General features: G+C 41.2%; 1 protein-coding gene across 4 annotated transcripts; it reads left to right on the forward strand.

Annotated features, from left to right (window-relative positions):
- The first annotated feature begins 3,536 nt into the window (after nt 1-3,536).
- LOC124289443 (toll-like receptor 3) lies at nt 3,537-10,294 on the forward strand. Of its 4 annotated transcripts, none has more exons than XM_046726060.1 (3): nt 3,537-3,689; nt 4,005-4,047; nt 7,560-10,294. In XM_046726060.1, exons 2-3 carry the CDS (start codon nt 4,016-4,018, stop codon nt 9,673-9,675), a joined length of 2,148 nt encoding a protein of 715 aa, XP_046582016.1. In that variant the 5' UTR covers nt 3,537-3,689; nt 4,005-4,015; the 3' UTR covers nt 9,676-10,294. The 4 variants fall into 4 exon arrangements, with proteins under 4 accessions (XP_046582016.1, XP_046582018.1, XP_046582019.1 ...); XM_046726061.1 differs by having other exon boundaries at nt 3,548-3,631; XM_046726062.1 differs by lacking the exon at nt 4,005-4,047.
- Nucleotides 10,295-11,756: the final 1,462 nt, after the last annotated feature.

Here is an 11,756-nt window from a genome sequence, read left to right on the forward strand (position 1 = left end):
GATCGAGACTGTGTTTCAAGTCATTGTTGGTGTTCCGCGACTAAGGTAAGCATGTCTTTCCTAATGAACTGCCATCCACACCATTCGCATAAACACTATTGAGTGAGTGACACACATTGTACCCATGTGGGGAATCAAACTCGGACCAGCAGAAGGCAAGCCAGGTACAAGGAGGGACGAACACTGACCAGCCAATTCAGCCCATCTGCTGCCCAAGCCTTCTCCTGATAGTAGTCAAGGTTATTTGTTTTAGTCATTCCAATGTATCATGTAAATTACCCTTCCAAGTACGTGTGTACGTGTATATGCTGGGTTGCAGGATGCAGAAGAGGTATCAAAAGGTATCAGTACTCCTTCGGTTTTCCTTCAGTACTGAGCACAAGGTGTTATTATAAAGGAAATACGTTTGCAGAGAAGCCAAGGGAGGAGAGAGCGTATGATGATCGTGCGACCAAGGAGACAGGAAGAAGGGAGGACCAAGGGCAAGATCATCCACCTAGGCGCCAACTAAATGCCACCTAGACGCCAGTCAGCGACAAGTGGATGACAAGCATTGTAGTACACTTCACGAGAGCATCTCCATGGGAGCACACCTCGGGGACTGTGACAGTTTTGTAAAATTCCGGTTTGGGAACGTTTCCGGGATTTTAGAAAAGTTAAAGGAGAGTGACTTTTGTACTTATGTGTATTCTCAGCCTTTCGGTATAGTTGGACATACACACATGTGGAGTAAAGATTCAGATTTAGACGTTTGTTTTTACAGATTTTCAAACTATGAGTAAATTTTAATATCAGAACTGATGCCTATTAGATTTAAGCCAATTTTGAATAATCATTTTGTGGATGGGAGGTGTAGTGTGTGAGTGAGTGAGTTGAGTTTTACGCCGCACTCAGCAATATTCCAGCTATATGGCGGCGGTCTGAAAATAATCGAGTCTGGACCAGACAATTCAGTGATCAACATCATGAGCATCGATCTGCACAATTTGGAACCGATGCCATGTGTCAACCAAGTCAGCGAGCCTGACCACCCGATCCCGTTAGTCGCATGGGTTACTGAAGATCAATATTCTAACCCGGACCTTCACGGGTCGATGTGAGATGTAGTTCAGATGGAAATGTTGGTGATTGATGAGTGCTTATTAAACGGTAGATGACCTGTGTTCAGCTGTCCCAGGAAAAACCCGTGAAAATCTGTCAAATCCTCCAGATGTGATAATTCATGCTGATTGTGACCACCTGTCAAAGGAAGATGCAGGTTATTATATAAACGTACAAAACGCATCGATAAACATTCTTTTCGAGAATATAACAGTATGAGAAGCAAGTATACTGATAACCTTGCTTTCATCGTGAATCTTGACATGCATCACCAGAGGATCATCCGATAAATAAATATATGCAAATGTACACAATAAAATTCTATCATGAAGAGCCTCCACATTAATCAAACCGCGTCCACCAGAATTGATTGGCATATATAAACGATAAAGAGAGGAACGAGGGTGGTGGGCTCTGTTCACAGACATGATCCTTCTGGACAGGCGGTCAGGACTCTGGATGTCTTGTTTTGTCCAATCAACTACTCCAAAGGAATAGGAAAGGACTGGCATAGCATAAGTATTGGTGGCTTGACCTTGTTTTGAGAATTCAGCTCTGAACTCCAAATTTTCTTTGAGCGAGATTTATACTCGGCCCGAAGTTCGTCTTGAATCTGGGCATTCTGGAGCTTGTCTTGAACTTATATTCCAAGATAGGTGTAGGCCTCATGTATATTGTTTGAATTGTATGCATTGAATCTACAATGTACTGTAAACCTGTGGCTTTTTCAGTGGCAAATAATGATTGTTACATGGCAGAGTTAGTTATTGTGTAACAGTGTACCAAGTGCATAATATTGTTTCTGTTGACATTCAGTAGGAGGCATTACATGTAGGCTTGTGTGATATCCAGACACGGCCATGGAAGGTACTGCAATGTCCTACAGCCATATGGACCTTCTACCAATACGATCAGGGAGATGGAGTATCTTCTGGCGTCTTTTTCTTACATACATAAGGGGCGCTAGCTCCTGCCTCTCAACCTCACATTCCATCTCAAGCTGCAAGAAGACCAGCAATTGTTCAAAACATAACTCCATGTAGGAAGGGGGCATTGTACGTGTGGCATTCTGAAGGTTTTACATCACTACCACTATATACTACTAACGGTAATATCAGAACAAAGTGTATCTCCTCACTCTCTGTTGCGAATTACCACGGTAAGTAAGTGTTCTCGGTTTTATACAATATCAAACAGGCCTATGCCGGTTGATATGTTTAAGTTACATGGCAGTCCCAGTAAAATAAGCGGTTTACCTATATATGAACAAACGGAACAGATTAACACATAAGTCAAATCTAAACACACTTTAAAGAGTACTGAAGTCTGTGGCATATCCATAAACTATTGCAAAATACTTCAGTACACATTTTCGACTTGAACCAGCTGCTCATCTGATAGTGGCAAAGGTGTGCCCTTCATCCCCTCAGTTTGACATGTTCGCATGGCAGGCTGCTGCAGTTGACCCTTTCTGTTTCAGGTTCAATTTATCTATTTTCATCAAGAGTGAGTGAGTGAGAAGCTATAATTTACAGTATAAACAAATCCTGAGTTGTTTTGACACTGTTACCAATATTCCAGCAATATCATGGCGGAGGACACCAGAAATGGGCTTCACATTTTGATCGAACCAAGGTGTTCGGCGAAGGTGTTCCTTAGCCGCGATCACAAAAAGGTTTATTTGGTAGCACGAATAGTGTTCATAATACATGCAAACTGTGAAGAAGTATTGTGTGAGGACATTGTGATTTTGATGTTTAGGAGATGTAGGAAAATTTAAGATTCAAACTGTTGTTGGTGTACGTATTTGAGTATGTGGAGTGAGTGAGTGAATAAATATTTAACGTCACATCGGCAATATTTCATGACGAAAACATATTTGACGTTGAAATGGAACACGTGTATATTATACAACCTGTTGTTAGAGGACAGTAAAACAACTAGGCTATCACAGTTTGAATTAAAACTAGCATGTTAAGTTGGACAATAAATAACAAAAAGACATCGCCAACAACTGAAATCACCATAATTGGGTCCATAAGGACGTACAGTACCTTTGCTACCTGCATGGACCCTAAAATGACATTAATACTATAAAAAGGTTGACGGATCAAAATGTACTTTGAATGATTTGGGACTTACGTACCCACTCAGGAGGACAATAATTTTACAATACCTTAACCTCTTTGAGGATACAACCACTAACTATCTCAGTTACTAATTTATTATACCAATTTTAAAACACCATTGATCTATTCACAAAACACATTATTCAATTTTTTTATGACAATTCTTTAAAACAGACAATTATTGAATGATAATTCACATTATAAAAACATCCTTAATTGTTTTGACACTGAAGTGTAACCCTTGTGAAGTGAATGTGTGGTACTGAACTGAAACGGAGAATATGTGGGTTATTTCCCATCCATCACAAGTGAAGGCTAGTTCAGTAGCAAGCTGCGGGATGTACATGTAAGAGGCTGTGGAACTATGCTTGGATAAAATGCGCTGCAAGAGGAACTACGAGGTGATTATACGCAGGTGTAAACAGATACCTTCGTATGTGCTGAGTGTGGATTTGTAAGGTAAATAATAACATGGACTTAACTGTATATAGATCACGGGAAACGCCCAATAACTCAGAGGGAATTTTTCTAATGTGAGCGCACGACGGTGTGACCCATAATAGCGACATGCACGTCCCAGTCAGTGAATCCCAGTGTTGACCCAACTATCGCGGGGCTTCTATCGCAACTTCCCAGTCACTCAGCCCTTGACAAATATTAATCTCGATACTGACACCATGAGTCCTCCTGTAACGTGCACCCTCAACGTGTCCCAGAATTAGTCACGACTATAGTATACTGCGAGTGGAATCTGTGAATTGCTGTCGTTTGTAGATAAGCAGTGGATGTCACGTGGAGCAGACATGACGTGGAAAACGTGAGTTGGCAATTGCTGTTCATATTCTGATTTCTCTCTTCTGGAGAGAATTATATATTTTGTGATAAATCATTTCAGAGTTGTGACCTTAAATTCATAGAGAGAAATGTTAAGTGTCTGAACGCTGGGTGTTGGTGTCACCACGTTTGACATGATATGGAACAGCGTCACGTAGGCCTAAATACAAATTACGTGAACACACAGGTAACAATGTGCTGACACTTTCAGTGTACAGACAGGCGCGTAGCAAGCCTTTTTTTCGCGTAAGCCCGATAGGTTACAAAGCTTCATATTTAGATAGTATTGAGGGCTTGACAAAGCCTATTTAGCAACATTAATGTGTGAGCCCGGGCTATTTTTATTATGGTAGCTACGCCCCTGACAGAAATCACCCCATTGAGACAAATACCAGTTAAATCACGGAAACTAGTCTTGAATCCTGTGGGGCGGTGGCGTAACCTAGTGGTTAAAGCGTTCGCTCGTCACGCCGAAGACCCGGGTTCGATTCCCCACATGGGTACAATGTGTGAAGACCATTTCTGGTGTTCCCCGCCGTGATATTGCTGAAATATTGCTAAAAGTGGCGTAAAACTATACTCACTCACTATTAGATATTAGAATGCACGCTGTAAGAGGATATCTAAGAGTCCTGGGTGCTGTTGTACAAAACAACACAAAGGAAATGGTTTTAACTACACGATCTCACACCCACCTGCTCATGTGTCAACCTACCTTTCTTTTACCTTCGCAGCTGACCACAACAGCACCAACCTACCACTTACTTTGCATCTGCTGATCTTTATACACACGCACACACGCACACACGCACACACGCACACACACATACGTGCCGTACCACGAGCTTATAACACATTCATACATGTATTACAGGTCTTGCCGGGACCACTCAGGTCCTCTTCACGAATGTGACTCATAATATATTACTTTAATGTATTCTGCTATTTCACAACCACTTGTCATTGTTGACTGTCTACTGTAGTCCCATGTCATTGTGACTGACGGAAACATTTATCGACAAATGCATATCAGTTAATGGTGACGGCGGTTTGTGAATCACTGAGTCTCATAACTCTCAGTTCTCATAAGCATCTATCTGCGCATACCTTGAGATGAATTAATCAAGTCAGCGAACCAGAACACCCGATCTTGTAAATCCTGCTGAAGAGTAGTCTGTACTACAGACCCTGAAGCAAATATATTCAAGAAAGCCCACGCAAGTGTAGAAAATGTGGCAAGTCTAGATTTCCTCAGCGCTTGAAAATGAAGAAAATCTCAGGGCTCCTTTTCATGATATTTTATTTTTGTTTACTATGAACTTTTTTTCAGGAAAATATGTTCATTTCAGAGACTAGTTGTTAGTCTAGCTGAAGAGCAGCTCGGTGTTTTAAAAACACAACTTTTAGTGAGGTCACTGGGGCAAGCAACCTTTCTGTTTGTGTTCTGATCCTCCCGTTGGAACACGTGATCTTCGGAATGTTTACTTGCGAGCTTACCGACTCAGTTATGTCCACATCGTTGGTGCAAATTACCTGGTCATTCCTAACACGTTGTGGCAATGCACGGACAGGGTTGGCAAGATGACAGTCATACGGACATGTCTTAAACCCTCCCACCCCACCCTGACTCCGCCAATGCAAAACATTAACTTCAATGTGGCCTTTAGACATTTTCAATTTTCAAAGTGGTGTGTGTGTGTGTGTGTGTGTGTGTGTGTGTGTGTGTGTTCCCAGAACACACACACACACACACCCCAGATCCGCCACTGCTTTAGTCTAATAATGATAATGGGTCCATTTACATAGCGCCAAACTCCACACCAGGTATACTCGTAGCGCTAAAAGTGAATAGCACAGCACATTATTACCCCGGATAACCTAAGCAGCCTTTGAGGCGCTAGAATATTATAGTCACATGACTTATCCCACCGGGTACCCATTTCCTTCTGGGTGAACAGAGGCAATTCACTCACTTGCGAACTGAATACCATGCCCCAAAAGAAAACAGATATGTGCATCAGGGACACAATGCAGTGTGGATTTTAGTAAGGAACGAGAAAGACATAGGCTTGTGACGTCTCGAGGGCGAGTCGGCTTTTGAAAACGATAATGCTGCCAAAATATTTGACACAACCCATTTCGTTCTGCGGTCTCTATGATTTTGTTTTGAGAAGACATGCGACTGAAAATTTGAAACAAGCAACTGCAGGCATTCACTGGCATGTAACGACGATTTAACTGCTGCGCTTTAAATTGTATAAGTAATGAACATTAAACCATACACAGCACTTATTCATCATTGTCATTGCGAAACAGAGTGTACAAATGTATCTGATTCATTGTGAAATGTAAGGAATGGAAGCATATGGATACGGATATTTACTACTATTGGTACTGAGCTATAGTATCGACGCCTGGTGCTTAGATCTCTGCTGTGTCTGGCCAGTGTTGTCTCAAGTGATTCTGATTGGGGCGGGTCCTGGGTTTTCGTTTTGACTGGAGTGTAGTGAAGAGTGTCCAATACAAACTGAGGTTGGTAAAGACATGCTGCAGATGAAAGGTTCCTAGTCATGGTCAGGGTCACTAAAGCAAATGTTTTGGGCTTGTTCTTTCAGTGTGATGATGCGAGTCTTGTGAGGAAGGTCAGGTCTTGGGATTTAAGACGTGCAGGATGGTAAGAGTTGAAGTGAATGTACTGCTAGTGAGAAAGGTGAAGTGAATACCCCAATGGAAACAAGGATGTCTAGGAATGTTGGGGACCAACAAGTTGGTTGACGCGGTCGGGGATCAGTCTCCATGGTTAAACATACTCAGTGTTGTTGTGGTGCTGTAGTGCTGAGGCTGAGTCCTAGGGCTCCCTTCACGAAGCAACCTTTACTAAGGTTAACTTTAACTCCCATTCTTTAACATTGCACTAAGGTTACTTTAGTGACTTACGATCACCTTAGTGCTTTGTGGAAGGAGGCCCTGGTCTCTGCTGAGGGTAACAAAGGTGTCATCTACCGTCCTTTACCTGCTAACAGGTTGGCTTGGGGATGTGGAGAGGGCTTTTTTCGCAAAATGAATTGTTTTGATTTGTATAAGGATTGGGGATTTTCGAAGTGCTGGGGCTACCAATGTCTAATTTGCTTTGCAGACTTGCACACTTTGCGTCCCTTAAGCGTGCAAAAATGTATGACAGTGATTTGGCAGGTTGATCAAGGGCATGTTTATGTTTCGAGGTTTTTCTGCACGATGCTCGCGTTCTTGAAATTGCCTGATCCCTACCTGACTTTTTTTTAATATGGCCCAAGTGTTAAACGTCTAATGTCTACATTATTTCGGGCTTCCCTTCCACTGTAATATGGCACGCCGTGATTCTTGAATACTGATCAGAGCAGTGTCATCCAACAGCTCAGTAATCTCAGTAAACACCTGCACCAGTATCACAAAGTATTCCCTGACGTTTAGATTTCAAGAACGTCTTGTTCGATAGTTTATTTTTCTATATTTCAGAGGCCATATTGGAATGTCATCCCTCTGCCAACTTCTCCTCGTCCTTCTGCTGGTGATGCTGACATCGGCTTCACGTCACGGTAACTGTGGCAACAGCTGGTGCAGCTGTAACAATATCACCAAACAAGCAACATGCAAAGGTCACGGAAGGAAACTTACATATATTCCAAGGCTACCACAGTTCATAACTGACCTGGATTTCTCTAGCAACTTTCTTCCAAACATTTCCTCAAAAACCTTCAAAAACATTCAATCACTCAAGTTAAAAAGGTTAAGCTTGACATCAAACAGGATAACAAGAATGTCCGCCGACTCATTTATTCATCTAACTACATTAACAGAGTTGAGTCTTGATGGAAACAATTTCTCAGGAAGGTGTTTAGCAGAAACATTCCCAACTTTGAGCCATCTTCCTCTTGCAAAATTATCACTATGTAGACTAAAGTTGAATGATTCACGCATCTTTCAGCGGTTATACAGCCGTACAATGAAGTATCTGGACCTAGACAGAAACGAGTTTGAAAGTTATAATCAGTCTGACTTTAGCGGCCTCTTCAACATCCAGAATTTATCACTGGCTTATAACTCCATCCGTGAAGTAACTCTGGCGTACGCCCCATCCTTACTCAACTTGAATCTCAAAGACAACTATATTTCCACGTTTCCCAATTTTTGTTGGACGAATGGGTCCTATTTCCCGGGCCTTAAATCACTGAAGCTGGACCATAATGACTTATACACGCCAATTGAGGGTCGTTACATTCAGTGCTTAAAGAATTTGTCAGTCTTCACCATTAACAGCAATGCTCATATTCCGGAGATAAAGTCAAATTCATTCTCGGAAATGCCCTCGCTAACTAACGTAATCCTCAAGAATGTAGGAGGTGGCTCCCTTTATATAGACCAGTATGCTTTCAACAACAGTAAAATAGAATACATATCTTTGGAATCAAGTGGTCTAAACTTCAAGACTTATGTGCACAAAGACGCATTCAAAGGATGCTCCAATCTACAGTCAGTTGATGTTTCTTATAATAAACTCTCACACACATCCGACCAGGACCTAACTGACTGGTTTGGACACTTAAAATCATTAACAGGAATTGGTCTTGGGAACTGTGGATTGTTATCGTTTCCAAACTTTATTTCAGTTTCCTTGCACAACTTGCAATACCTGAAACTGTATGGGAATGGCATTGACGAGTTACCCGTTGGTTGCCTGACACCTTTGAAGAATCTTACCCATCTCTGGCTAGCGAGTAACCGATTAGCCAGAATAGATGAACGCGTGTTCACCTCCGAAGTCCAACAAAAGCTTGAGATTGCTGATTTTATGCACAACCCTTTTGCATGTAACTGTGAACTCCTCTGGTTCCTGAACTGGATAAAGTCGGACCGTAAGAAGTTCAAAGACTATCCGGAGAACTACGTGTGTTCCAGTCCTGGGGAAATGAGAGGCAGAGTACTCTCCAAAGTAAATATGCCTGAACAGTCTTGCCTCCTCCCTTTCCCTGCTATCTTTGTCCTAATTGGTGTGTGTGGGATATGCTTCTTTGTCCTCATCTCGGGGTCTGTTGCATACAGGTATCGATGGCACATTCAATTTTTTATGTACCAGAGAAGATACCAGAGGGGGGAATTCCAGCGACTTGACAACGTAGAGATTATATATGATGCTTATGTAATATATAGTTTGGAGGACATCAGATGGATAAAGAACGAACTCATTCCAAAAGCCGAGGAAACTCATGGATCCAGACTGTACATTCGTGACCGAGACTCTTTGGCTGGTCTCCCAATTGTCGATAACGTTGTTAATAATCTGAATGTAAGTAAAACCATCCTGATTCTTCTGTCTAATGCCATGGCCCGAGATGAGCAGTGTCAGTTCGAGCTGATGTTTGTCCAGAGACACCTGGAAGGGGAGAGGAATCCCATCATTCTGGTGCTGCTGGAGGAGGTTCAGGTGGCCCACCTGACTCAGTCAGTGTACGCCCTGGTCAGAATGCATCCCTTTATCCCCTGGGGAGACGAGGAGGATGCCAGAAGATTCTTTTGGGAACGCTTATTTTTATCACTTAATCCTGAGCGCAGAGTTAGGCCAGATCTTGCTTAATTTGTTGACTTTGACACATTTGATGTGACGCAGCTTCTTATAAAACCTTTAAATTTCACAATGCTTTTAGTTATCGATTCGCCAATTATACAATGTACCTTGTATTATTTGAAAGCGTGACTTTCAGAATCCATCCCATAGAAGCTAAGTGTCCTTTGAAACCTTTCAAGCTTATATGTGTTTTAACCATATCCTGTACATATCTTTACCTCGTCTTCTGGTCCACCTGTACAGGGGCACGACGTCCACAACATCATTTCTCTTTGTTGTACTGTTGCAGACTAACTTTATTATTTGAAGAAATGTTTCAACGTTTTGTTTGATAAATGTGACCCTTATCATGAAATGCATCAAGCGTATTTTGCCTGATTGTGCCCACTTTGCAACTGCAAGGAATTCTTTTCATTGAAGAAAACACCCAAAAGACCTTAAAGCAGGTATCTGGTCTTTATGAAAATAAAAGAATTGGTCGGTATCATAGATTGCAAATATTGAAATTATCACCATGGTTATTCCACTTTATGTATTTGTCTAGATGCTTGTAATACTTTGCCAAGCTATTTTGTCTGCTATGTATCTGTTTGCTATGTACGAAGGATGTTTAAAATGTTTCTCGCCACTGTGTTGCTATGATAGTCCTCAAAGGATGTTAAAAACTTTGTGACAGAAATGCCAGGAAAGAACTTTGTAATCGCACATGCAACTGAATTGAAAAGAAATAATTATATGACTAATCTAAGTCAAAGTACCAAACAGTGCCAATTTCAACAAGGAAACAAAGAAATATTTTCAATACAAAAATCCTGTTATTACTCCATTAGTATTATTTTACTTTTCTTTTAGTCAAAATGACAAATTCTTACTTCACACCAAAGTGTTTACGGTATTTCTCTGGAATTGCAACCTTGTGCAAGCTTTGCCATGTACATTTGATGACATGACAAGTTGTTCTGCTCTTGCTGAATCAAGAACAGGGGAATTAACCTAAGCAGTTTGCTTGGTACATGTCATGGTATCCCAGTTGCAGAAAATACCTTACCAAGTCTGTAAAGAGGAAATTATAGGGAAATCAGTTTCACAAATGCGGGAATATGTGACTTGGACTAGAGGTAAAGTTGGGACAGGTTAAGTGATAAACGTATATACGCTTCCCTGTCTTATAGAAATATGTGCAAACTGACATGTCTTGGAATGAAAGAAATCCTGTAGAAGAGTGGACAAAATATCAGTGACCATTCCAAAGCTCTGTAAAGCAATAGCTTTTGATGTGAGTTTACATGTATATTTACTCACATTGTGAAGAGCAGATAAGGACATGACGCAATCTCTTAGTGCTTTAGAGTGGTCCCAAACAACATATACTTCTCGTAAGTGGCGATTAATTTGAATCATGTCTAATTTGTTTGAGTGTTTTCATCGGCTTGGGACGTTACTCACAATAGCAACCACTAGTTTCTCTGTGTTAGATTCGAATTTGCTGAGGCGGCCGTGATGTAGCATGAATGTTGTTGACTGCGGCGTTCAATTGCAAACTTTTCATCTTCGTTAACAGACAGACCAACATGCACAGCTGTTGTTGGATGCTGTTGGTTTTCCTTGCACCGTGTATTGATCTTGAGTGTAACAGTCCACTGTAACTACGGATGACAACATTACGATGGTAACGTTGTTGCAGGTGACATGTGACATAGTACGTTCATATATCTTAGCTGAACCGAACGCCAGAACAGATGAATGCATTGGGTTTGTTCTATTGACATTTTACACAATCCCTTATATGTTTTTGTGCTTAATTTCTGACGCGTTCAGCAATATTGAGTTACATAGAGGCCACCTTTATATAATCACTCGGCCAGAACATTTGTCGTCGCTAATGTCATAGCGACCTTTTCATGACAGATAGACAGTTTTGCTTTTATTATCATATCATTATCATAGTTGATGATCCTATTCCACTTTACGGTTTATGTTCAAACGTTAACATGGTGACGTAAACCTGTCTAAACTGTTGTATGTATGTATGTATGTATGTATGTATGTATGTATGTATGTATGTATGTATGTATGTATGTATGTATGTA

This window comes from Haliotis rubra, unplaced genomic scaffold (genome assembly GCF_003918875.1).
Source record: "Haliotis rubra isolate DU_JTF1 unplaced genomic scaffold, ASM391887v1 Scf441, whole genome shotgun sequence".
Taxonomy (NCBI): Eukaryota; Metazoa; Mollusca; class Gastropoda; order Lepetellida; family Haliotidae; genus Haliotis; species Haliotis rubra.

Coding starts and splice junctions, on each gene's coding strand:
- LOC124289443 (XM_046726060.1), top strand. CDS start 4,016: ATGTCACGTGGAGCAGACATGACGTGGAAAAC. Junction 4,048..7,559: donor GCAGACATGACGTGGAAAAC/GTGAGTTGGCAA, acceptor TCTATATTTCAG/AGGCCATATTGGAATGTCAT.